Source organism: Taeniopygia guttata, chromosome 2 (assembly GCF_048771995.1).
Source record: "Taeniopygia guttata chromosome 2, bTaeGut7.mat, whole genome shotgun sequence".
Taxonomy (NCBI): domain Eukaryota; kingdom Metazoa; phylum Chordata; class Aves; order Passeriformes; family Estrildidae; genus Taeniopygia; species Taeniopygia guttata.
In genome coordinates, this window is record NC_133026.1 from 85,434,185 (window position 1) to 85,462,054 (window position 27,870).

At 38.3% G+C, this 27,870-nt stretch overlaps 1 protein-coding gene across 13 annotated transcripts in view; it reads left to right on the forward strand.

The window, feature by feature from the left end:
* Positions 1-27,870, forward strand: part of FHOD3 (formin homology 2 domain containing 3) — a 374,599-nt gene that overhangs the window by 198,815 nt on the left and 147,914 nt on the right. For all 13 annotated transcript variants that reach the window (XM_032746914.3, XM_072924374.1, XM_072924376.1 and 10 more), the window contains exon 6: positions 19,695-19,789. In XM_032746914.3, the coding sequence (XP_032602805.2) occupies positions 19,695-19,789 (95 nt within the window). The remainder of the gene's footprint in view (positions 1-19,694; positions 19,790-27,870) is intronic.

A 27,870-nucleotide genomic window follows, 5' to 3' on the forward strand; every position in this document is an offset into this window, starting at 1 on the left:
CTCTGAAGTTTGTTAAAAAGAATCAGGATAATGCAGTGTGGATTTAGCTGTAGAGCTTATTTTTCAGTTGTTATTTATAAGTTGTTTTAAAAAGTCTTTAGATTAAAACAGCCAATTTCTTGGTTATCCTGTGAGAACACAAACACATTACTATAGATAATGAAATTCCAGTAGATATCTTATTATATGCTTTATATACAATGCATAGGACTATGATTTCTCTAAATAGAGTGATTGATGATTTTGGTTTGGCATTTCTGTTTTTTTCCTAACACTTGTGATCATGACAAGAACCACATTGTGTTTGAGGCCTTTTTTATATGTGATAGCTAATAACTTGAAATAATTTAAAATCTATATTCTTGGTGCTAATGAAGAACATAGCATGCTATATTTTTGGAAATTCTTTTTTTTTTTTTCCTTATTTTTCCATTCACATGAAATTCAGAGAGCTTTTAGTCAAAGAAAAGAAAATTTCAGTTTTTAATTTCCTCTTCTTGATGATTCACATCTTCTTTACATCACCATTACTGACAGCAGATAAGATCCAGCAAATCAAAATCATAGAGATTTGCTTTTACAAAGCAATATTTCCACTGTAAAAGGCATTAAGCTTCCCTTTGGTATCTCTTTGCAAGAGTGGAGGCTATTATATATGTCTATCAGTGAAAAGACAGCCTCTGCTGCCTCTGCTCTAGATGGAAGAACATAGGGAAACTATTAGTTTGCTCTTCCAAAAAAGCAGAATAAAATCCCATTCTCTCTCTGTCCTTCTGCACTATTGCTGTCTTCTCCCGTATTCCACACCATCCACTCCACTGGTCTAGAATGTGCTAAATTCACTGGTTTCCTATTACTTTTTTGGGTCTGAAATTCTTTCACTTCTCTATCCATTTATTTGTGGGCATTCATAAGCAGCTGCAGCAGTACAAAGTGGCTTCCTTGAGTGGGAGAGGGAAACCATCTTCCAGTGATATCACTGGCTATTTCAGAGTGCAAGTAGAATCCTTGCTCCAATTACTTGATTGTGACAACTTTAGTGTCTTTCTGCTGTTACTGACTTGGAGGTTGATTTCAAGTAAGGCACTTTTGACTCCAGCTGTTTCAATCTGACCATCTGTAAAACCTTGTGCTGTTATATTCCTTTTTTCTGATTTTTTTTTTAAGTTTGTAGATAAGATTATATATTCACAGTATTCTGTCAAGCATGCATAGAAGAAACACTCAACATGACCCGGCAATGTGAACTCGCAGCCCAGAAAGCCAACCATGTCCTGGTCTGCATCAAAAGGAATGTGACCAAAAGGTCAACAGAGATGATTCTGCCCCTCTACTCTGCGCTCATGTGACCTGGAGTGCTGCAACCTGCTCTGGAGCCCCCAGCACTACAAAGATGTTGACCTGGTGAAGTGAGTTCAAACTAGGGCCATGAAGATGCTCATAGGGCTGGAACACCTCTCCTATGCAGACAGGCTGAGAGAGCTTGGGTTGTTCAGTCTGGAGAAGAGAATGTTCTGAGGAGACCTTAGGGCACCTTTCAGTACCTACCCAGGGCCTACAAGAGAGCTGGAGAGGGATTTTCACAGGGACATGTAGTGACAGGACAAGGGGGGAATTGCTCCAAACTGAAAGAGGGTAGATCTAGATTAGATATCAGGAAGGCATTATTTAATGACAATGGTGAGGCACTGGAACAGGTTTCCAAGAAAAATTGTGGATGTCCCATCCCTGGAAGCATTGATCGGCAGGTTAGGTGGGGCTTTGAGTAACCTGGTTTAGTGGAAGGTGCCTCTGCCCATGCCAGTGGGATTGGAAGATGATTTTTAAAGTCCTTTTCAGCCCAAACCATTCAGTATTTCTAACACTTCAAGCTTCTCTCCTTTGTGATCAGTACTGGTTTATGCTGCTTGAGGGCAGAAACACCAGGAATTTCTGCTGCTGGATGAGGAAGAGGAGACTGCCGTGGCACAACTAGGTAGGACAACTGGGAAGTGACCTGGAGAACTCTCTTTGCAGCTGCTGCAAAAGAGATGGAGCAGAGAAGCAGTTGGTTGCCACAACTCTAACACATCTCCAGTGATAAGTATCAGCTTTTCAGCTTTGTCTCTTCATTTTGTTGCCACAATCTGACCCAGCCTGTTATTTTCAGCAAAGCGAAGCAACAATCTGGCTGTTTGCGCCTTCTACTAGTCTGCTGCCTTAGGTAGGTGCTCATATTAAGGTTCTGTGGGCTGTCACTGTCTTCCTGGAGTTATTTCTCAGAAGATGCCACAGGTTTTATTAGAGACTGGGTAGAGAAGGGGAAGAATGTGTTAGCTAATATTTTTCTTCTCTTCTTTGGTAAAAAGAAATAGAGAACGAAGTATTTATGCTTTTCAGCACTTCACACTTAACTCAGCTGAATGAGGAAGGTAAGTTCCCTAGGGACACTGGGTGACTGACAGAGACAGACTGCTCGAGGAAACCATGAAGAGGAAAGCCCAGTTTTTATTCATATATTTCAGGAGAGTATCCAGAGAATCACTTAGGTACCTAAAGCCAGCTGATACTTCAAGAGATGATTAATGGGAAGAAAGTGTAGAATTCATCTAAAGCAAGCCAATGAACTTGTAAATGCATTCAAAATAATGGCATGATGCATAATAGGCATAATATTGGTATTAGAGTGCATCGGACAGGAGGTTGATAGATATTCTCAGGAATTCATATACCTTTTTCTAAGTACTCATATGTGAACCAGGATTAAGGTTGTTACATATTTGCTTTCTATTATCAGATTAAGTTATTTGTGTTATGAGACACAGATTACAGCTAGGTTCCATTTTATTTGACATCTAACTCTTTTCAGGAGCAATGGTATTAAATAGAATCACATTGCTCGAGTCCAAGGAAAATTGACACCCATTCTTTTGAGTGCAGTTCTACTCAGGTTTTTGAGATGCAAAATCCAAGGTGAGTGAAGTTCTCTAGTACATTACAGATGTCCTACAGACTAGGAAACAAGGCAAAATTCCCTTCTTGCCTTCCTTATTACCATGGCTAACTCATTCTGCCCCTGGGGTTTGAACGGCTTTGAGTTTGCCTCCTAAGAATCAGGAGGTGTTGTTGTCCTGAGGGTATTCCTAATACAGTAGAGAGTCCATTGGTTCCTACCTTTATTCAGTGTGGTTTTGTTTCATAGCATAGTGCAGCTAGCATTGTTCTGGATGGAGGGTTGTGGACTACTTCTCCAGGGTTAAATGTATGGTTGGTGTTCTTTGTGTCAGAAGTACTAAATTTTTGGTCTCAAAACAAAGCTCTTGTCTAGCAGTCTTGGGTCCTCTTAAGCAAAAAAAGTGACTTGTAAAAATGACAGCTGATTCTCTACCTCAGCCATTTCTATTGCACATAAAAAAGCACCCCAGACTAAATTACCATGGAATTAAAATTGTGTTATTAGTGCTGTGTTCATGTTACCATCTGTTCTAGGCTTCCTACTTTGAATGAGACAGTTCACATAATACAAATTCCTGCTTTCCAGCACTGAGTCATGCAGACTGCAACAAGCAGCCATTACTTGGTAGCTCATGTTATCTCATTTAGGCCTCTTTAAAGTGAGAAATTACAGGTGTTGCTCACATGTTTTCATATGCCTTCATTTGGTTTTATAAACTTCTTGGGGAAGTTCATTCTCTTTTGTTTACTTTCTAAAAGTCACATAAGTTATGACTTTGTATTGACTTCTTGCTGTTCAAAATTCAGACTGTAAAGAATTGTGTGGAAACTGAAAATGAAAGCAGCAGAAACACTGTTCTTTCACTAAATACTGTGAAATTTTTGTAAGGAGTGAGTGATTTCAAATTTAACCTTGATAAACTTTGTCAAAGGGGGAAGAAAAAAGAGAAAAATATTTCTATTTTAGTGAGGGGAGGCTAGGTTTAGGACTCTTCTTAGGGTTTTTGGGTTCTCCCTCTGCAGGCACTGAAATTCTGTTCTAGTAGGAACTGGTGGCAAAAGAGGTGTGAAACATCTCCTTTTCTTTCCACATACATGATTATCTTGAACCTTAAACAAGTCAATGTTTTCTATTGTTTATAGCATGCATTATGTTGTAAAAATAGAATTCAGAAACCACTGCGAAGTTCTGGGTTTTTAAACATTATTTGAAAGTTTTTGTACAAATAAACAGCAGTCCTTTTAAAAAGTAATTATACACATATAAAAGCATTTATCAATACATGACCAATTTTTTACAATTTTGAGAGATATGTGAATTGAGATACATACAGGTAAATAGTTTTATCTGCAAATATGCATCTGTAAACATGTTGAATATTTAAAACGAGGATATGTGAACAAAAATACCCAAATGTGTTAATGCACGATCCAGGGAGCATAAAAATTATTGCTGGACTGTAGAAGTGACCTGGAAGAAGTAATTTACACTGCAATAATGCATTTAATCTCTATTTGAATACTTCCTAATCTTCCAGATCTCTGAAATTTATTTGCTTAATCATTATTGTAGGTGCTAATGTAGGTGAGTTTGGTAAACTAAAGGGAAAATATTACCTTATTTGGTAGGCACAATTCTTTATATGGGTCCTGACTGGTCTTGCTAAATCTGGAGTGTTTGTGACTGGCTGTGCAAAGAAAAAACACAGTACAAAAGCTACAACAGGAAAGCACCATGGCAGCTCTACAAACAGAGACTATATTACATAGCTACTCTTTGAGTTCTTCCTTCCATAAACTCCATATTCTTCATGTCAATTAGATGAGGAATGTGTATGGTGTGTGATGCATATAGGAGGCTTGTTAAAGTTGGCAGTCTAGGTTTAAGAAAAAAAGGTGGTGAAAGAAGACAGGAGGTAAATGCAGCAGTATCTGATTTCAGCTTTATAGCTCTCAAGGGCTCTAAGGGCAGGCAAGCTCAGTGTGACCTTGGAAATCCACCTGGGACTCTGGTGCCTTGCTCTGTCTCTGGTTTACATTTTGCTCTGCAGCTTTATGAAATGTCATGTAATTAAACCTTCAGAGAAATGAAAGAAGACCATTGAATCTCCTGAGTTTAGAACATCTTTTTTTCTTTTCCATAAGTTTCACTTTAGTAAAAAACAATAAAACGATAGATAGATAGATAGATAGATAGATAGATAGATAGATAGATAGATAGATAGATAGATGAAGAGGATCTACAGCTTTCCATGTTCATTAATGAAAGAGGATTGTTCAGGACATAGTAAACACTTTAAGTTGAACAGTTAGCTCTACAGGTGCTGATTCCATGAAGTGTCCACTTTTCACAGAGCATGTGAAGTGCAGGAAAAGCTTTTATTTGTTTGTTAGTTGGATCATTTCCCTCAAGTGAGTTCTTAAAGCCCTTCGACTAATGAGAAAACTAAAAAGTGTTTCTTTTGGCAACAGATAAATAAAATATTGTTCTGGACATCATCCCAAGAAAATAAGGCATTCTCAATGTTCAAGAAAATTCTGTCTCTCACCTTTTGAGAATTTCTGTTCAGATGAGTGAAAAGTTTTCTTTATGTTTCCTTCTAGAAGGTGAGGGAAGCAAGGGAAGAGAGTAAAGTGAGAGGGAAATACACATGTGGTCAACCCAAAATTAATTGCTTTGCTAATGCTGCCTTTCCTCTGATTGACCTTTCCAAGGTGTTACCATGTTTACATTATTAGCTGGACCAGCTGTCTGAAACAGGTTGTGTGGTGGTAAATGGTGTTGCCTCCTTTTGACCCTGCTCAGGAATTCAGGAAGGGAATAAGGGAATTAATTGGGTCTTTCTCAGAGGCAGCCTCAGCAGCAGTGTGGGGTACCCAGTTGCTGTAGAGTCCACCTTTGGTCTGGGGGCTTGCTTCCAATTCAATTATTGCAAGGAAGGAGATTCATTCTCCTAAGGAAAGATGTGGTAGGAAACAATTGATTGAAGATTTGGTGAGAAAAGATAGCTCTCTAGTAGTTTTTCCTGCTGGAAAGCACCATTAGGAATAATTGCAAGGTTTTATGGGGATAGGACCATATAGTATGGAGAGTTTGCCTAGAGATTTATGTAGTTTGGATAAGGAGTCAGGCTCTGAGCCTTTCTGTATGTTAAACTTCAAAAGAAACTAGGAGAGGTGGGAAAGAATAGACTTTATTTTTTTAGTGCTTGTACCAACAATATTGATTCTTTCTCTCACCACTTCATATTTTATTTCTTTTTGTAAGGTCACTTGGACTGGATGCATTATAGGCAACCTGTTTATGTAACCAACTTAGAAGCATTTTCCCAAGCTGATATGCAAAAATGGAACTCTCAAAGGTTAATACAGAGTGGTATTTTGGAGTCTGAATATTTTATTGTGAAGATGTGAAACAGTTTAGTGCAATTTATTATGTAGTGGTTGTAAAATAATTTTTACAGGTTTATATCAGCTGTAGTACTGCAGTGTTGATTTTGTAAGGCTCTGAAATTTTCTTTCACAATAGCAAGCAGCCATCCTCATTTAGCTGATAACTATTGTTTACTTTTATTTTCTATTTGACTGCAAAATGTGAATTACTGGCTTTCAAGCTTTTCTGTTGCTTTTACACTTTGTGCTAGCATAAATTTCTGTAGTGAATCAAAGCAGTGAATCAAAATGAATATGTTTTCATTCCACTTTATATTCTGCACCAATAAATCAACTCAGGTGTTTTGTTTACTTTTTAACTTTTCCATAATTAGTACTGTATGAAATGTGAGAAACTGTTGCAGATGGTCTGTATGCTGTGATAAAAAAAATCAGCCTTTGACCTTGAGCAATCAGAAGGGATGAGATTAATTAAAACCAATTCTCAGTTGCAACTATGAAATAAAAGCAGCAGTTCTAGAGAAAGTAGACATCATTTTATGAAGAACAGGAAGGCTGAAGACAGCATACATCAATTTCATTTCACAAACAAGTAATTTACCCAATTTTGTTTAACAGTCTTTTGTTAAACAGAGGTTGTTCTAGATGGTAATAATGGTCAAATTGTTAGCAGCATTCTCCTAGACATAAGGATACTAGCCCCAAAAGAATGTGAGATGTATTTTGAGTAGATGCTTGGAGTTAAAGAAGCCCATCCAGGACAAGTGGGAGGCCACAGAGCAGTAGTCTTGAGGAACAGTGGCTTAGAGCAGATCAGAAGTCTGTTGTCCCTCCCTATCTCATAATCTCCACTTGTCAGAATTTGTTGTGCAGAGCAGCAGGATGCTCATCATTCTCTTAGGGTTCAGTAGGGTAATGAGAAAGTTCTGGCATTTTGTGACATTTTATCAGTGTTGCCAAATCCAGAGAATAGATTGGAGGATGACAAAGCTGTGCATGATGGATGGTGGGTGGTGTTTTGTGGAAGCTCAGGGGTATCAAAGCTGATCTGCCAAGTGCCTCTAGATATGTCACCTGAATTATTGTCCATCTGAAATGACTTTTGCTTCTTCAAGCTCCAAGTATTGTTGCAATGATGCTCTGATGCCCTGAAATTTTTAAATCATGTCTGGTAAAGCAACTTCTGCCAGTGTGACTTCTATTATAAACCAGAGATGGCTTGTAGATTTGTTTGTTGCTTTAGGGTGTGTAAAAACTTAATGGGGAAAGTATTTGTTCTGTTAAATTAAATGGCAAAACCCAGTGTGATCAACCTTGCAGTTTCGTTCCACTTACGCATGGTGAGCATGATGAGGGATTCTTTTACACATGCCTATTTTTTTTTCCTCAAAACCAAACCAATCTAACAAAAAAGCAGATTACAAAGAATATTCTGAGTTGGAAGGGACCCACAAGGATTATTGAGTCCAACTCTTAAAGGATTGGAACATTTATAAAGCCATGTTTTCCAGACATTGGAAATAAGGCTGCCAGTCCTCAAAGTTCAAGAAGAGAAAAGGGATGGTCGTGCTACACATTTTAAGGTTCCTGACTTAGCAGGAGAGAGGTTTTAACTGAACCTCTGCCACAGTGTTAGTATGTATTGTACTTGCTAGGCAAGTAGTTTCAGTTCAACTTGTCAGAAAGTATCATTATGTTCACTGTAAAGGTGTGTTTATTGTTTTCTGGGGGGCCAATCTGAGACTGTACTGCGCAGAGTTTAACTTAAAAGTACTATTATACCAAAAGGTATTCTCAAATAAAAATCAGATTATCAGGTGTCTCAGATGTGACCTCCAGAGCCACAACTTCTCTCTAGAACAGAATAGTTTCTTTCCCTCATCAATGTCCTATATGCAGAAAAAGTATTAAGACTCATGAAGCACTCCCTATATTGATGAACATCATCCTGCAGGAAATGAAATATTCTGTCTTCACAGCAGGTTTGCACTAAAAATTCTAGGACCACACAGTGAGAGAATGTGCTTTCTAGACAGCACTTTCCAGCACTTACTTTGAGTGAGGAAGTACTCCAAAGCTCAGGAATAATATTTCTTGAAATTGATTTTGACATAATTAAGTTTGTGCACAGAGTAGGCTGAACAAAGTTTTCTGCAGGAATCTTAACTCTGGCATTTCATGAAGTTTCATGTGCTTGAATTTTGTGTACCTAATGTTCTTTTAACTTCTTTTTAACAGCTAATTGCCCATGATGGATTTTTCTTGTTTGTGGACTAATTATTCTATAGATGCATAGCCTTCTATGCCAGTTATGCACAGATGGTTTGGGTTCAGGCCACATCACTTCAGACTAGAGAAGTGTTGTGCAGAAGTGTCTGTGATACTTGCAGGACTGCAGGACCCAGGTTTGTGTCTGGAAGTAATTTAGCTGCTTGTACATGGAGCCTGATGTTATTGCTCATAGACCAGAGCTCAGCAACCTTGCTCCAAACTAACACAAGGAACTGTAAAACACTCCTGTCTGCAAACTGTCTCTGCACCTTCTTCTTTTCTTCAGTGTTGTTGTCCTGGGATCCTATAACCATCCAGTCCTATGTAACTCCTGCTAAGGGAGTGCTGAGCAATAATACGAGAAACATGCTTGATTTATATGAAGATTACCAGTAATGCTGTGATCACTGAATTGTTGAATAATCAACAAAAGGAATAAAATCACCTAAAAATATTCTCTATAAATAAAATATGTTTATTCAGTTGCATTTCTCACTTACAGGGCTACTGATAAATAAGAAATGTAGATGGTCAAACCTGAATAAAGCCACCACATTCATCTTCATATTCAGCTATTACATGATTATCTCTCCCAGCCACCACATAGATGACAACTGGTTGCCAATAACAGATATTACATTCTTTGGTCAAATGAAGCTTGTGCCCCCAAATACCTATTTTTTCTTGTTTTTGAATCAATTTTATTCATGTTTTTATATGCTAAGGAAACAAATTTCAGATCAGACATTCTCTATTCTGTCTTTCTGTCAATTAGAAATTAGAATTTAAATTTTTTTTTTTAAATGTCAACTGTGAGTTTTGAGAAAGTGAAAAAACAGGACCGGTGTGCGTTGTGCTTAGATGTCCACCTATTGAGTCAGAGAGGAGAAAAGTCTGAGCATGACAGTGATGGTTTATTATGTTTCTCTTTAAGAAATGCTGCAATAAGGTGGGATTCCGAATTCAAAAGAGTTCTCACTATCACCGTGCTGAAGGGGGTGGGGGGGAAAGAATCAAGGGATTAGAAGAGAATTACAGTTAATTTGGAAGGAATCTTTGCTCATTATCTGAGATGAATGAGCAGAAACACAAAACAGTATTTTCAGTCAATATTTTGGGAGAGTGTGAGCTCTCTGTACTTAAAGGGATTTGTAATTATGTCTCTTCCCTGCACCTTTCTCATGAGAAGTCCACTTCACATAGGAGATATGAACTTGTGGCTTGAGCACATTCTTTACTGTGAGATTTGAAAGGAGACTGTATAACCCTAAATTTCACATAGCATTGAAACAAAAAAAAAAAATAATAAAAAGCACAGTTAATGAAGTGTTGTATTGGTTTGCTTTCTAGTGCTGACTTTGGCATTGTTTAGCCAGTACTTAAAGAATAGAATCTTTCATTAATTTGCCCTAACAAGCATAAATTCAAGAGATGAAAGTGAATTCTTTAATGGCATGCACATTACTGCAGGGTAGAGTCTATCTGAAACATTAGAGACAGGCTGAGCATGCTGAAGAGCAATAAATATCTGAAAAGTATATGAGGAATTTAGTTTCAGCATCTGTAATGGTTTAATTACAATAAGGAAAATTAGAAAGATACACTCAGTATTGTTTTTAAAACAGGTAAATAAATAAAACGTGACCCGTGCATTCTTTTTCATAAAAGCATTGGATGTTGGGATCTATCCCTCAATAGATAAAAGACAGAGATCTTGATTCAAACAGCTTTTCCTTTCAATCTGTTTGGTTTGATTCATATTTAGGCAACACGGTATGCTGAGGAGACTGGGATGCTGTGAGAAAGCCTTGCTTCCAGCCTTGTCTTTGCTTTGAGCAGACATTTTTTTCTCTCACTTTGCTTAGGAACTATTTTAATTTAGTTGCTGAATTTAAAGCATATTGTGTTCTTGTTTATCCTACTGATTTCTACCCTTGAATCAGTTCTTGAGCAGGAATTTATTCAAGAATTTTGGATGGTCTGGAATACGGTTAAGAAAAATATGACTTTCTGTGCTGCTCTACAGTGCTCTTTAAATCAGTTGATTTCAAGATGATAAAAGCATTGACAAAATCTTAAGTTTATATTAAAAAACATAATTTTAAAACGCAGAGCTTCTTTATCTTTTTTGACACTAACATTTCAAACACTACTCAAGTATCCTGGAACAATCTTAATACATCTGCACTGTGTGTTCACTTGTTGCATTCGTGTCTGCTGAGATGATGAAAGCCAATGTGCCCCTTTAGAGGAACTTCTGGATTTGCCTAAAACCTGTTGTCACTTAAGCAACAAGAAATGACAAAAGTGATTCTACATAAAGTTTTTTGTAGTGCTTCTTAAAATAATCTTTCTTTTATTGTGCTTTTCACATGTGGTACCTCAAATTGGAAGAAGAGGGAACTGTGTTTGGAATGCATTTCCAGGTGAAGGAATTATGTCAGAATTAAGAAAATAGCTTTATATTGAAGTAATTAGCTGCAGAATTGTACTTGTATTTTTATTCTCAGTGCATCTCTACAATGATATTCCCCAAACATACCGTATTCTAATGGCTAGAATAAACAGTGTTTGAATTTAACTCAAAATTGGGATGGCTTCCTGAGAGTCACTTTTGGCAGCATGCTTTGTTTCCTGCAAAACACTCTGTGAGAAGTGATGTAAACACAAGTGGTAGGATTACTGTTTTCAGTGGTTTTCATTCATTTTTCCTTCACTGACTTTCTGTTCTTCAGGAATATAATTTTTATCATTTTTTAGAGGTCTAGGTTTATTGAATGAATGCCACAATACATGAATTTCAGAGACTGGCTGTTGGCATGGGTGTAGCAGAGGTAAATTTACATGCCCCTGGAAATCAACTCTGTAAGCCTCTTTGCCGAACACTGTTTTAAGTGTATTTAGCAACCATACTGATTGCAGTGCTGTTATCCCAGGATGCCAAACTGAGCACATGTTTACCTGCCCAGGGGTGGACCTCAGAGAATGAAGTTGAGCTTAGAAAACAAAGAACTGCTATCTAGGAAACAATAGCTCTTATGATGGCATCAACATGTCTACATGTCTATCATGTTGCTACATGACAGCAAGAAATCAGTGATCAATGTTATACTTTACAAAGGCTATGCTGATAGAGCTGGGCAATGTTTGAAACTTCAACTGGCACATGTTTTTTATTCTATTCCTCTAATAAGAAGAATACAATACAATAATATATTCCTCTAATAAGAATTGTAGGGAAATTTAAATATTATAAATTTTTAAATTATCAGAATGTAGTAAGATATTCCTGTAATAAGAAGAATACAATAATGCTTGGAATTGTGGATTTTCCCCCTTTTGCTTCCCTAAGAATCTTCTTTATTTTTAGGAAAAAAAAAAAAATATTAGGAAATGTGGCTTCCCCCCCAAGAGAAACAGTGGGGGAAAAAGCTGTCAGTGAGAATTTATCACTTGCTCACTTTGAAACCACAGGTTTCATTTTGGAAGGTTTACCATTGTACTAAGAAACACTGTTGATGACTAAAAATGTTTGATATGTGAACATTTTTACCCTACCATATGTCCTTTTTCTGCTCTAGTGTTAGTCCATTTGTTAAATAGCCCAGCTGTGCCACACTTCTTTCTTGCCAGAGAAGGCAGGAACCCCAAGACAGTGTTCTTTTTCCCATAGTCACTGGAAAAAGAGCCTACTTGCAGTGAGCAAAGATCCTGCTGATGTATAATAGAAAAAAAAAAATCCATGTATCCCCTCATGCTTTTCTTTGCCCCAGGTGCAACAACACACTGAGTCCAACAATCAAAATAACCTGTGTTTTTTGCTGAGACTGAATTCTGTTGCATTTTCTTCCAAATTCAGTTCTGACTCTACAGTGTTTCCCAATCCAAAAGCTGAGTTCATTCTCAAAGCTTAGGTTTTCGGCATGTAAAGCAGATGCTGGAATTCCAAACTGATGTGCTGTATGTAATTGATAATGATTGATAAAAGACAGCTTGCACCTGCAGGACCTTTCTTTGTGCAGGGTAAATAGGTGTCTGAGGAGCTCAAGAAAGGGCGCTGCAGAAATTATCTTTTCCATTCTGCAAAGGTTTGTTTGTGTTTCCTTCTTTGTACCTTCAAAGTCAGGATTAGTATTGTTTACACAGACAGAAGGCTTATGTTCATGATGATTAATGGAGAGGGAAAGGCCTTGAAATCCATCACATCTAGCACATTGCCAGACTAAATTACTCAATCAGCTACCAAATAGAAGCACTAAGGAATCATTTCTTAACTTGGGATGCTCACTAAATTTCCCTCGCTTCATTCTAAATTGAAGTTACTTTTCTGTTTTGGAGACTTCTAGATTAATGTGTGGTTTTGGTTTCTTGACTATGTATTGATCTTCAGTTTAAATTCAGTTTAATTGAATTTCAGTGTTATGAAAGGGACTGAATATATGATTGGGAGAGTAAGAACGGAGCCAGATTTCAGAGGTGCACAACAAAAGGACAAGAGGCCTGCCATGGGCACTAGCTGAAATAGAGGAAATTTTATTTAAACTTAAAAAATGAATAAAAAATCCTGTGAGGGTGTCTGAGCACTGGCACAGGTTGCCCATAGAGGCTGAGCAGCTACCTGGTCATGAATAACCTGCTCTGGATTTCCCTTGTTTTAGCAACAGGTTGAGCTAGGCAGCCTCTAGCAAATCCAGTATAAGAAGTTTAAAATATTTTTAAAAATAAGAAGAGAGACCTAATCCTGAAATAGATCCTAATTTCTGCCCTAAAATGAAAACACTTCTCACTGGCTGCAGCATCAGTACTCAATGCAGGAGTCCATAGCTAGGAGATGAAGTAAGTCCACTGGAGGTAAGTCTTCAGTGTTTGCATGGGCAGTGTCCTGCTCTGTCCTGCTCTTTTGCAGAAGAGCTCCCCTTCACAAGAAAATCTCGTCATCACGTCCTGCTCCCTCAGAATTTAAGTTCTGATGGCCAATGAGGAAGTCTTCTCAGAAAATGCTTTAAAACTCAAAAAATCTCAATTCTTAAGAAAAATATGTAACTTTGTATATATATTGGATTAATATTATTCAGTCTTACAGCCAGTATTGACTCCATCAAGAAGCAGCTGCCTTAATTCAGCTCTCTATCTGTATATATGTCATCTTAATTACAGGCTACCACACATCCCTTTTGCCAGATGTGTTTTGCTGCATGAAGCACTGAAGATGAATAAGCATCTTTTAAACCATCTAGTCAACCTTCCATTTTCTTCTTTTCTTTTGTCTTTTCTTCCCTTCTCCCATCTTCCTTCCTCAGTTTTTCCTTTTTTCTTGTTTCTTTCTTTATTTCCTTTTTTTTATTCTTCCATGCTTTTAGTCAGCTTGCAGTCCAATTATCAGCTATATTTGCTTACTTATTAATAAGGTATTTTAATTGCATATTTCTTCTTCATGAGGAAATGTTTTTACCTATTGCTGTACAAGCTGTACCCAGTTTATTTTACATTGCTCTGTTATTTATCTTGTAAAACATGGTAGAACATAGTGCATTTAAATCTTGAGTGCTGTGACATAAAATAATGATTAAAACAGTTATGACTAATCATGCAAACCTTTTATAATGCATATATGCAAGCCAAGTTTTAGTTCATATAAAAAGGCCTTCAGTAAACTACTGTCAGAGTCAAGTGAGAGTCCATTCTTTTTTTGCACTCAAGGAAATGTATTAAAATAGCACAAAAGAAATACTGGAAGAGGAGCTGCTTTGACTCTGTTGGTGACTGTGCACTGCTGCAGGTGTTTCATGGTGTGTAGAAAGGACCAGCTTTTAATGAAACCTCAGCTGTTTAAAGGTGCTGTGTCCCCTTTGACTTTGCTGTGTCCTGTTTTAAAGGTAAGAACACCAGAGAAAAAAGGTGTCAGAGGAAACATGGAGAGGAGAAAATTCCTCTGTAGAATGTTTCTGTCGTGGTGGACTTGTGGTGTCTCTATGTATCTTCTGTAAAGTAGACAGAGGGAAAAATGAAGATCAAGTTAGATCTGGAAGCCTACTGTCTCTGCAAAAGATTTGAACTTTGAATATTACTTGAAGTCTGAAACTAGCTTGCAGAAGTTCCCAATGTGCATAAGACTAAAAGTTCGAGTTTAAAGTAGTGTTAACTAGCATAAGAGCTTCTGAAGTTTAATAGCAACTCAATGCATTGACATCTGTTTAGAACTGTTTTTGCAGCTTTGGTTCATAGTATTTGTTCTGCAGTGTGATTTTTCTGAGATGGTTCAGTTCTTGTTTAATAGAAATTCAGTCTGTGGTTAATATGGAAACTCTGAAAATTAATTCCTTAGCCTGTTTCAGCCATTATATGTGTTATAAAAGAAAGAACAAATGAACAGAGAGTAAAAATGCAAAGTTAAGAAAAGAGTTGGGATTTAAAAAACTTTAATAAAAACCACAATATTCGTGCATTTATGGCCAGGAACAAGATTGTTTTTAGTTTCTAGATGATATTACATATAGTGTCAACAATAGTAAAGAAATAGGAATAGCTCTGTAAATAGCAGATTTTTCACTGAAGCGAAAACCAACCCATACAAATAGTAACAGAGGAAAAAAACCAAAACCAACCCCCAAATGTACAAATTTTAGGTGGCTCTAGCCCTGTGGACTGAGTGTGAGTCATGAGGTTTGCCACAGTGTTGCTTTGTAAGATTGTTTTCAGAAGCCGTGGAGCGTCCAGGTCCTCTGTTTTACCTAATGTCACCTCTTAGAAGAAGGAGCTCTGCTGTGATTTTGCTAATTTTCAAATAGCTGGATTGTACAGGAGTTTTATTTAATAATGACTTCTCATCAGGGAAATTAAATTTCCTTGGATTTTATAGAGACAATAATCTCTGATTTGAGGGTGTGTGTTCATGGTGGGAATGTTCTACAAGCAAAAGTAGCAGCTTCTGACATCCAGCGTATGAGGTCTGAGCTGAGTTGGAGATTTTGTGTTCCAGATCGTCCCACTTGGTAGCTGGGATCTTGCCTTTTTCTAATGACGAAACACCAAGAAAGAAGTTTGAAGTATGATTGTCTTCTTCAGAGTTACTACTTAGTAGTAGTATAGTAGTAGCTTTGTAGTAGTATGATTGTATGATCTCCTTCCTGGCATCCCTCACTAGACATAGATGGAGTTTTTCTTCATCGGGATGTTTGCTTTGATGAAGTAAGCCCTTTTGGTGCCCAGGATAGCATACCCAAACTAGCAGTTAGTTTTCAAATGGAATCAATGCAATCACACAGACCCTTGATTTCTCACTGATGATAAGGTTTTAGCTAGCAATGAAAATATGAATTTTAGCATCTGGTTGTTCTTCCCCATTAGTTTCATCACCATTCTGTCTGTTGTGCACACCTGCCTTAGTTGTACATGCACATACATGCATCTTGCAGCATCTGACATGCACCACAGCTGCTGGGTATGAACTGCCTGATGAACTCAGGCCAGAAGCTTTCTTGGGAGCTGAAACCTGCAGTGACAAGGTCTGTCTTTGGCCTGCTTCACACTGTACATTTGCTTGTTCTGATGGAAACAAACACAATCACAAGATGCATCCCTGTCAGAATTCTTGACATGATGAGTAGGGGTTTGACTCACAGGAGATTGTAAGAAAATAGGTTTTCTGCTCATTCAGTGATTTAGTTTTGTCTAAGTCAGTCTTGTGGTTCAAGACTGCTTCAAATTGGAAGCAAAGCAGACTAGAGAAGCAGGTGCATGTGTGGCAAGGAACAACTTTGAAACTTTTTCCAGTCTGGGTGGGATAAAGAGACTTTAACTAAAAGTGATGTTCATTATGATGATGTTTTGTGCTAGAGTTTTTCCTCTTTGGTCCTGTAAACTTTATATCCTAGGAGAGTATCAGTGCCAATATTGGCAAGTTTTAGAGGCTTTCTTAAACCTCTTCTTTCACAGAAATCTCTGAGCTTTCTGGCTGGGCTGTCCTTTTCTAGCCTAAGCCTTTCCTAAGAAATCCAGCAATTTTCCACCCAAAAATAGCTATGGATAAAGTCACAAACTACTTTCACATGAGATTAAGGGTTTGACAAAGGTAGTGGGAAGAAAGAAATTCCAAGTTAGGTCTGCTTCGTATTTAAATTCCCCTCTCCCATCCCCTTGTTGCACAATAGTAAACTTTCCTAATACAAGTAGGTTGTTGATATACTTCCAGAAAGAATTCCAGTTAGCTGAGGGATAGGATTAAATGGATTAAATAGCCTCCTCGTTTTTTGGTAAAGAAAAATAAAAAAGTTTGGTTAAAGGCACATACAAATGTGAATTTAAATTATTTTGGACTAGATTGGCCTCCCAAACTGCCTTGCAGATGAGGCTGCATTTCCTTGTCAGGGCCCTGGATGTGTGGACATGCTGGGTGCACAGAGCTTGAGCTGCAGCCACAGCCATTTCGGCAGAGTACAGTTGTGGGCTAGGAGGTGAGATAGCAGTTGGGTAGAAAATCTTCAAAGAATGTAAAATGTCCTGTGTCAGTCTTCATTTTGTGCCAAACTGCTATGTCTTACTCAGCCAGACCCAAGACCAGGGAGGGCCCAAGGATCTCCAGCCTGCTCCTAAACTGGTGTTTTTGGTGGTGTCTTCCATTTTGGCTGTGTGATGTGGTTATGACCTTGTCTTCCTCAGTACAGACACTTGATGGGGTATGAAAACCATCATTCTCCTTCTTTTAGGTCTTCCTGTGGCCTTCTTTTGCTAAGAATTTATGGGGTGTCAGCTTTGTACAAAGTATACAGATTTTCCTTATCATACTCTACCTCTTAATGAAAACAGATTTCTCCTCAACCATATCTTGTCTCATTTTTCTGACCCCTGAAGACAGGAAATAGCATTATGAAGGTCCACACCAAGGTTTGGCAGCAGCTGAGAGCTTGATGTGTGGCAGATAACTACTGGAGATGTGACTTGGATGTGGACACATAACTGTTTACGTCTTGGTTGTTTCATGGCGTTTGTAATTCCTTGCCCTGTGAAACTTATTGGCCGCTAGTTCAAGCAGCAATGGGATTGGTTTTTTCCTTGTATTTTCAAGAATCACTAAAATGCTTATTTGGCTTCTTTCGGAGGTCTGCTAATTTGCCTTAACATATTGCTGTTATGAAGAGTCACATCTAAGAAGCTGAAAACAAATGCATGCCAGATCTCACTTAGCCATCCTGTCTAATTAGTCTTACGTATAAGCAGTGGAGTAATTTTGTATTGTGTACATGTTTTTTAAAGCAAAATTTTTGCTGGTTTTGAATTCTATATTAATTTAGAAAACATGCTCCAAGACATGAATTTGTTTCGCATTTGTTTCAAATTCAAATTAGAGCCCTTCACCCCCAACCAAAGAATTTGCAAGGGGGAAAAAAATGGATTTGTTGACCTTATCATGACTGGATCTCATCCTGATTCAGTTCCAAATCTTTTTAGCATTGTAAGGAAGTTAAAACAAGAATTAAGAACTTTCTCTGATTACTGCTGGTATAGTAGCATTTCCTCTAACTGCAATGAAATGCTTCAAAGCAGCCATTTATTCAGGCAGTGTAATTCGTATCTTTTTACTGGCTGACTTAGATCTTTTATTTTACCATAACACTTGGGCCTGTGTCCCTCCCACCTGATTTTATTCACCTAAGAGACATGTCTTCAGAGGGTGCTGACTGATTGCTTCCTGGAGAGGAGGAGCAGAGAGTGCCTGGCATACCCCAGTGGCAGTGCCTGCCTAAGAGACAGGTTATCTCTGTGCCAGAGCTCTCTTGCTTGCTTTTTCTCAGTCTTCACTGATTGTGTGGCATTCATTGAGTGTGGCTTTCCTTCTAGCTTCGTGTGACAGATTAGATAAAGAATGTGAAAATAATACCTCAGATTTTTAACTGTAAATTTTTTACTGTAAATTTTTAACTGTAACTGACCAAAGGGAAAAGGAGGAGATGGTGTAAAAATGACTGTTAGCTATTTGGCTATGGGGGTACCTAAGTGCTTGCCTAGCATTCATGTCTTTGAAAATCTGCCCTCAAGGTAAATGACCATGCGCTGCACACAACCTGTGCAAGATCTGGCAAACATTTAGAACGTGTTTGGAAGATTAATAGTGTCATAATTTTCCTCAGCTTGTCGGTGTTTGTTTGGGGTTTTTTTTGCCCCCTTGTAAAGAAGTGTACTAGGGGCTCATCAGGCCATGCATTAAATAATTGAGTTGTTAGGCCAATAGGCTGTGCTAAAAAGTGTTACATCAGTGATTTCTTTCTCATCCCACTGTGCTTTGATCTCCTACTATAAAGCAGAAGATCTAACAGTAGAAACTTTTGAAGATGATAGATGAATTGTACTAGTTCACTTTTCATAATCCTTACAAAAAAATGTCTGTCCTTATCAGTTAGAAAAGATTTAATAGCTGTTGTCTCTTGAAAGTCTCATATTATCACAATTGCAAACTATGGTATTACTGTTATGAAATATTTTACTAGTATATTTTGTAATGCTGTTGTAAAAACTTTAGGATAAATTAATAAAGACACTAATAACCATGTTTTGGTTTTTTGTATTTTCTCAGTAAAATGTAAAACTTCTTTTCAAGAGAGCACTGTGCAGTAGTGAATAGTTGATGTCCTTATTCATGTTAATTGCCCAGCTTTAGTTTCATATCACTGGAATTCACTGAAACTGTCAATCCAAATATACTAATTCCAAACATTATGCATGGTGCGGAAACAAATGGTGAAAATCTTGGCTCGTAATATATAAAGTGCTGTAGCTGAAGGAGCCATTGTGACAGTAAGCAGTGTGCAGAGTACTGTTTGCAGATTTGAGGAGCATAAAATATGGCATCCTCTAGGAAAGAGCAAGTGTTTGGGCTTGTCTCTGGATGAAATTCATAGTTATATTTTCAGATTAAGTCAGTGAAGTGAGTGCAGTTTCCCAGGATTTCATCCAGCACAATCTTGCCCAATACATCTTTCATTAGGTGAGCTCCCCACGTCTCTGGTAAACCCTGCTCAGAGAAAATTGTCAGCAATACGTAGAATTACAAAAAGTGTTCACCGGCTCTTACTATATTTTCTCTCTTCTCTTTGCAATAGCTTTGGGCCAGATAATGCTTTATGTCGATGGCATGAATGGAGTGATAAATCATAATGAAACCATCCAATGGCTGTACACGCTTATTGGCTCAAAGGTAAGACTCTCAAATATTCTCATTTTATATGGTTTTGGTGTTCTTTAAATGCATTTTAATTTTTTTATGCTTTTAGGGTTTAAATAGACTGTGTGTTAGGCTCTAAAACATTCCATAAAATTCTGTGTGGAAACCAGGTCACACTGAGCTGTTAATTCGTTTCTACTGTTTTTATACTCTTTTGTCAGCACATACTCTGCTCTTAAAAGCAAAGATGCCCTCATTACTGTCTGTGCTGCCATTGCACTTGACCGTGGAGAAAATTTTTTGGTTTTGTATTTGCAGTTCCCAAGGCATTCTTTGGAACCATTCTACTCACCATTCAACATTGCTCAGCTCTGCTGAGCACTGGGAGAAGACATCTGAGAGGGACCTCCTTCTTAAACTAGAATACACAACTTCAATTGGAAGTTACCTACAGCAATCATCTAGACCAAATGCCCAACAGCTTCATTTTATGAAGGTCATTGTCCAAATAATTCTGAAATGCTGACAGGTTTGGGATTTTGCCCACTCTCCAGTAAGCCTCTTCCAGTGTTTGTCCACCCTTTCAGCAAAGAAATATTTCTTAATGTCAAGCCTTCTTTTGCCTGGAGAGCCCCAGAAGGGCTTGGATAGGTCTTCTCCAGTGGAATATTGATTTATATAGTGCACAGTCTACCTTTAAGGGCATCTTTGCAGGAATTTGAAAAGCAAGCAGAACACAGTTTCTACTGAAGTGCCATCGTGAGGGGCCATAGGATAGGTAAACACACAAATACACCCTCCTCCAGCCTGTTGTCTCTTAATAAGCTTTAGGAAGCTTATTAAGGCCTGCCAGGGGCTGCTGCTGCTCTTACCATGCAGATCTGTACATAGATATTCATGACACAATAGCTAGAACAGAGTATGGAGGCTGTTGTTTACAACTCAAAAGTTGCTGTTAATTGGTGGAGTTGAATCCGTAGTTTTAGTTGCTAAGAAATTTCCAGGAATGTTTCAAGTGTCTGAGTCACACAAAGTTGCTGTTGGATACTGTAGTGACATAGAGATGCTGCTGCTCTCCCCTTTTCCTCTGATAGCTCTCAGAGCACAAGGAGGAAGAGCTCAATGTCCCAAAGGTCCTTTTTTAACTAGAATTTTTTCTACAATGTGCAAACTTCACTGCTGCATCAGGTTGTCAAGGCAAAGAACAGATGCTGCAGTATTGAAAGAACTGATTTATCTTGGGTCAACATACCTATATTGGTAGATAAGTAAAAGTAAGTTATCAAATCTTAGGCTTAAAGGGCAGGCTTCATGATTGGGAAAACATGAGGAGAAACTTTTCCCCCATTGTAAAATGTTCCACTGTTGTCTAGGCATTACTCTGAGCCATTTGTCCTTCTGAAACAGGGGATGTTGCCGCAATTGTAAAAGCAGTGTGAGACAAGAGAGAAACGGTTGGCTTCATATAGATCCTCATTTTCTGTGGAACAGATAAAAGAGCAAAAAATGAACAAAAAATGCTGCCAAGTCCGTGACTATTTTAATTCTCTAAAGCACATAATGGGAGTGAAATGGGAGAGAAACATGACTGTATTGCTACCTTGCAGATTAAATTCTTTCTAGATTTTCTTTCTCTGAGTACTTCAGCTCTTGGATCTTTAATCTCCTTTCTCCCTCCCCCATTGCCAGCCTGAATGATTATCTCCATGTCCTGGCTCGGTGCCTGCAGCTGAGGAATGCAGGCAATGTGCTTTGAATAGTTTGGTTTCAGGTAGCATCAAAGTTGCTTTTTCATTATTCTTCGACTGTCTTGGAGGAGATCTAAGTCCCTGTCTGTGTGCCAGAAGTTAACCGAAAGTATGGCAGGCTTACTGTCAGTGTGGTGGGACAGCTGCTTTATTCACTTAAAGGTGGTTTTGACTTTCTGTGAAAAATGAAGCCCTGGAATTTGCAATGCACCTACAGTCTGATTTTCAGCCCTGCTATGCTGGTTTCTTTTCCACGGCAGAGATGATGAAAAATACATTGTTGAGCAAAAATGGAAGAGTGAAACTGCCAATTAAGTCTTGGGACAAATCCCTCTAATAGGATGCAGGAGGAACATAGTTATTCAGCTACCACAGCTGTGACACATGGTTTCTTGCCTTCTCAAGAGATCTGACTGGGTTTAATATACTTAACAGTGGAGGTTGTTAAATCTCTTCCACTGATATTTTTTATTGTTTTATCAAAATCTGTCGTGGTTTTGCCCCTTCACTGTTGCTTGCTCTGCTCTGTTTGCAAGGGGCTGCTGGCTCTGTCACCCTTGCTCACTTTGAGCAGTGGATTGTTGCATCACAGGGATTCAGCAGAGCACCTCAGGGGCTTGCATGCTTAGCACTGCAACAGCTGTGATTTTGGTACCCAGCTCTGAGATAACTTTTTGCACCCACCAATGCTTCTGTATAGGGATGGGGGAAAGACATGGCAAATAAAAGTTTACATTAGTGTGAAAGAAGGACTCTAAGCAATTTACTGAAAGCCTCTCCAGATTTTTGCCATTGTATTCCTTGCTATTGCTAATTCTGCTGCAGTTTTACCCCTCTGAGCATGGATGAATGCTTACATTGATAGGTTATCAGAAGTTGTTGATAATTTTAGTGCTATTGTCTATGTTTGCTCTGAATAAAGTTATTAGGGAGACAGTTACAATTCCAATGGTATGACTGCAGTGGCACTGTTGTCATTGTACCAGTTCAGAGGCACCAGCTGTGTCAGAGTGAAGAACTGAAAAGCAGGAAGAAACTTAATCTTAGATGACTTGTTTTCTATGGCACAGAAAGCGCCTTTTGTTGCAGATCAGTATTATATAATATTATATAGGCACTAGATTAGAAATGTGATGGTAGCAGTACCATTCTTTAGTGGTATTTTGTGGAGATAGGAGTATTACTGGCACGTTCTAGACTCTTAGGCCCACTGCTGGGTTTCTGCAAGTTGTGTCCAACCATAAGTGACCACACCAGTGTGTGGCAGTGGGCTTTCACAGGCTGTCTGTAGACTGCTTTCCAATCATCAGTGGCTGATACATCCCTGGCATAAAACACTGGTGGCATAATCCCAATTTAAATGTACATTGCTACTATTTCATCATTAGTTATATAGGCAGCAATTCAATTCATCAGTGGTTCCCTGTTTGACAAAGCATTCAAGTATGTACTCAATTATGGGTGTATGGTTACATGCTGTTGGCTTCCAGATAGCTTTAATACATAACTGAGGTCAGCAGTGAGCTGCTGCAGGCATGCAAAAGAGGGCTATAGCAGAGCCAAGGCTCTAACCATCTTATATAAGCTACAAATTATGTAAATAGGAAATACTGGTGTCAAACAGGTTTTCTTTTAGCATTTGGTGCTAGCATGGGACATTTGTGCAAGAGAGTTTGGATCTTAGAAGACAAAACTAGAAGTCAATTGAATGTTAGTTAACAGTGCTTTCAGGATTGCTCCCTAATTTTTATCATAAAAAAAAAAAAAACAAACCAAAACAACTGACCTGTCAAGGATGATGCCTTAACTGGTCACGTGCTGTAGCACTCTTGTTTCAGCTTCACGCTGCCTGGGAGATGATATTTCACCACTTTCTCAGTGTTTCTGCCACTTATACTTTACTACTCCTGCAGCTGGAATTATGTTTTTGTGTTGTATTGCAAATATATTTAGGCTAGTTTTAAATGGTTTTGAGGCATTTGTTTATGCTGGCAGCTGGCAGCTGGAGCTCTTTGGTGGATCAATGGCAGGTAAATGGTGATAGCTCTTGGAAAATTTCTCTTAGCCAAAAGAAGGGGCACCAAGTTAAAGACATGTATGTATTAAGCCGTATTAAGTCCGTAGACTCTATTTCTCATGTGTAGGCATGTATAAGGTTTTATGTATCTATACACACATACCAACTTTTGTATGTGTTGGTAATTCCTCTGACCTAGTAAGAGAAGGTGTACAATACTTTTAGTGTATCAGTGCTTTAAGGCCTCCAGGACTAGCTATTGACTGTTTACAAAAAGTATGTTTCTGGACCATGGACCAAACATCTTGGAAAAAGCATAGGAGCTTCCATGTATTTTCTCTATATCTGTATCTAGAGAAGCAAATGTTTCTTTGCATCACAAACCCGCAAGCTTTTGCCAATCCATCTTAGTTTTCAAAGCCACTTCTAAGGCTTAAAGTGGACCAAAATCTGAGTTTAGTTTCACCTTTTCTTTCCCCCTGTTTTTTACTGCTCCTGATAATGATTATTTTTTTCCATTTGATGATCCAGGCTGTTCTAATTTCCCCCAGGGGAGCTAAAGCCCCTTTTTGGCATTGTTTTCAGTGGAAAATAATCCATTTTCAAAGTAGTTCTGGGTAACCTCAGAAGACAGGGTGGAATGCTGGGCCCAGGCTGATACAACGAGGTTGATTAAAGATTCCTATCTAACATATTGTTTTAATTTTTTTCCTACTTTGCTTCTGTCTGAGTCCTAGATTGCAAGGTTTACTACAAACTTTAACTATCAAGTTGTTCCCTGTGCCTTGTGTGAACCTTTTGCTTGTTTTGGTATTGAAGAAATTACTTTCTGAATGTTTAAAAATGTAATTCTGTCAGAAAGAAGCATAAAAACATGTTTCAAAGCAAAATGAAAAACAAAACCAAACACATTCAGCTAGAACAATGTAGTTTTAGTGGGTAAATTTGTTGATTGCAAAAGGAAAGTCATAGAATCATAGAACCATAGAAGTGGTTTGCATTGGGAGGGTTCATAAAGATCATTTAGTTCCAGGCTCCCCCTGCCACATGCAGGGACACCTTCCACTGGACCAGGTTTCTCAGGGCCCCATCTGCCTGGCTTCAAACACGTGCATTAGAGGCTGCTTTTTCTGCATCGTGCCAGGGGCAGGTTAAAGCATGCATGTGGTTGGTAGTCAGCTTATGAGAATTTTGAGAGAAATAATATTCTTATTCACAAAAAACTCTAAATTATTTTTCACACAAATGAATCATTTAAGGTATGTGAAGGTAAATGCTCAGTCGAAAAGCTTGACTAAATTAGTTTCCATTTCACAAGCCATTTATGCCTGCGCTACACTGAAGACATAAGCAAAGTTGAGGATACCATAACCTCATCTTTTCCTCAAGAAGTTTGTCACCCAGTCTTGTGTAACTGGATTTTAAAGTGGGTCTCAAAAAGTGGTTTGTAGTAATGGAGAAGGTTACAATTCTAGGGGGATTAACAGATATGGCCAAAATCAAAATAGTAGTATTAGTACTACCAAACCCAAAGCGTGTAGAATGAAATCACTGCCAATGTGGATGGTATGCCTTCTTGTTGAGAATCTTGGAAATACTAAGTATTAAGATTTCATTCAATTTTCTGGTCATATATTTTGAAAAATAGTTGTGTGTATAGATGGTCTATTCATATGCCAAATTTTTGTGAGCAGGAGATTGTGCTGTAGAACTGCAGCAACTGTAAGTGCAACTGTAATAATTTATTGCTTTATTCTCAATGTGTTTGGAAGGTGATCTAGGAACTTTGGCTAGCTAAAAGAATTAAGAATCCAGGAAAAATCACACAGCTTGGGGACCTGCTGTGATGAATTTTACATATTTTCTTCCCAATCTGCTGCCCTGATGGTTAAGAAACCTTCCTGCAGCTTCTGACATATGAGATGCCCCATACAAGTTAAGCACAGGCTACTTAGGTTGCATCATTGCTCTCTTACCTCCTGCCACAACTCTGGCAAGCCTCTAGTTTTGTTCTGTTTTCAGACCTAAACCAGGTAGAAATATTAGCTGGGTATCAGTCTTACAGGCTCTCTGGCTCCTTTGCTTCCTGGAAGAGTTCAGAGCAAAACTGAGATCTCCCCTCAAAGCCTAAAATTATTGCAGTCTCACCCATGGGCTGTCCTGCACTCAAGATGCTGGGCTGTGGTGATCAGGTACTGCTTTCAGTTCATGAAATCCTGAACATTCATCTCAGCTTAGCAGCTGCCTCTTGCAGTTAATCTACTGTGCATTTGGCCATTGAACTGTTGTTATGGAAATGGTATGGCAGGGAGAAACAAAATCCTGGCTTTACAGGAATTTTCCTATTTCCTACTTCTTGAGGTCGTGAGCCTATGCTCACCCAGGCCACCAGAGAGCTTTCTTCCTCTTTCACACAGAAACTGGATCATCACTTTTGCATGAACTGTGTTATTTTGTGTTGTATTTAATTAGTGCTTTGAAGTTAAGGATCAGGATGTTGCAATAAACTTGGAATAGGATATACTAGCCAGCACAGACTGTGTTAAACACTTACTTTGGTCTCTCCAACTCAGCAGACAGACTGCTGTGAGTGCTGCTGCTTTTTACCAAACATACTTCTTTGGTAAGATTTCAAAGTCCTTCCATCAAACATAAAAGTAGCTGAGTCCTGCAGTACTAACTATTCTGTAGCTCCATCTGTTGCATTCACTTACAAGTATTTTGAAAGGATGAATACACATTTTTCTGTGTTCAGAATGAACTCTTCTAGATTAAGGAGATACTAGAAAACACACAGTTCCCTCACAAGATCTGATTTCAAATCGTTTGAAGTGGGCAATAAGAAAATGTAATGATTAACTGCCAGCAGTGTGGCCAATGCATAGATGCAACTTTTCACTCTGTCTCATCTGTTCAAAACTGTTTAAGAAAGTGTTGGGTTAGAGATGAGTGAAATATGTCCAACTATTCCCATAAAATACCATGCATCTATGCAGATGTACAAACTTCTTGTTGTGAAGGAAAGGCAAGAAGAGAGAAAAAAAGCAAGAGTTATACTAGAATTAGGTGAGGTTAAAAACTGAAAAACAGCCCTAAAGTCAGTGCTAGCTTTTAGGATTGCCTTGGTCTCTCTCACTACAGTAGTTCAGTGTCACAGGCCTGTTACAATTCACATTGGTGAGCAAAGTGTTGTGCTTCACACCCTAGCGATGAATATCTATATGAATGCTATAATAGGTTAATTAGTTAATTAATAATATATTAATATCTATATCTGCTATTAGCTCCTAGTACTTTCTAACATGAATTATGTCCAGCACTGCAGTGAAAGGAGAAGGTGCAGTTGGAAAGTTTGTCTGTATTGAGGACTGAGACTAAAGAAAATGGAACCTACTTTTTCCAGCGTGCTTGAAGGCACCAGTGGGAAATGTCTTTGACAATAAAATCAATTGCCTGACCAAATAAAATAGAAAATAAGTTGTCAGGTGAAACCTAATGAAAAAATATAAGAGAGTTGCTCTAAGGATAAAAAGATGCTAGTTATAATCCAGGCTTATGGTATAGTATACACGTGAGATTTTGATGCATATCTAAATATAGAAATCAATTTGGCCAGTTTAAAGCACATTGTGGTTATCGTGACACACCTTTTGAGAAAACTTTGTTATAATTTTTCAGGGTAGAAATATCAGTAATCCTAACTCAAGAGTTTAAAAAGCTGCATTTTCAGGAGTGTTTTAAAATTAAAATAAGCAGCTGTGTCTGCACCTTTTCTGGTGCAGAAAAAACACCTTTTCAGTGTTCTGGGAACACTGTTTCGTGAACTCTGGTGCATAATGCTTCAGTTTCCAGGGTTGCCCATTTTCTGGTCTTGTTGCTCTTAGGTGTTAGAGTGATGTATCTTTTATGACAGTGGCTGTGGTGCTTGGCAGAAGGCATGTGGGCTATTAGAAAGTTTAACTGGACGAGCAGAGAAGACTGTTCTGCTGTTCTGGTGCACAGTCACTGAAAAGTCACTAAACTCAAATTTGTTAGCTCAGACCTTTAATGAAGGTCAAGTGATGCAGTTTTCTTAATCTATAGTCACAATAAGTATTCGCAAAACGTCCTGTAATGCTGGCAAATGCCTTCTGTGTCAGTCATTCCTTCTTGCCTTCACTGACAAGACCATGTCAGTGATATGTGTGGTACAGGACATAGATTACTATGAAATATAAGAAAATGCTCTGAGATTGCCTCAGTTGGTTACAGCATCAGTTCTAATAGCACCAAAGTTGTGGGTTCCATCCTTGAATGGGCCATTCGTTTAAGAGAGGGACTTCATGATCCTGGTGGGTCCCTTTCAATTC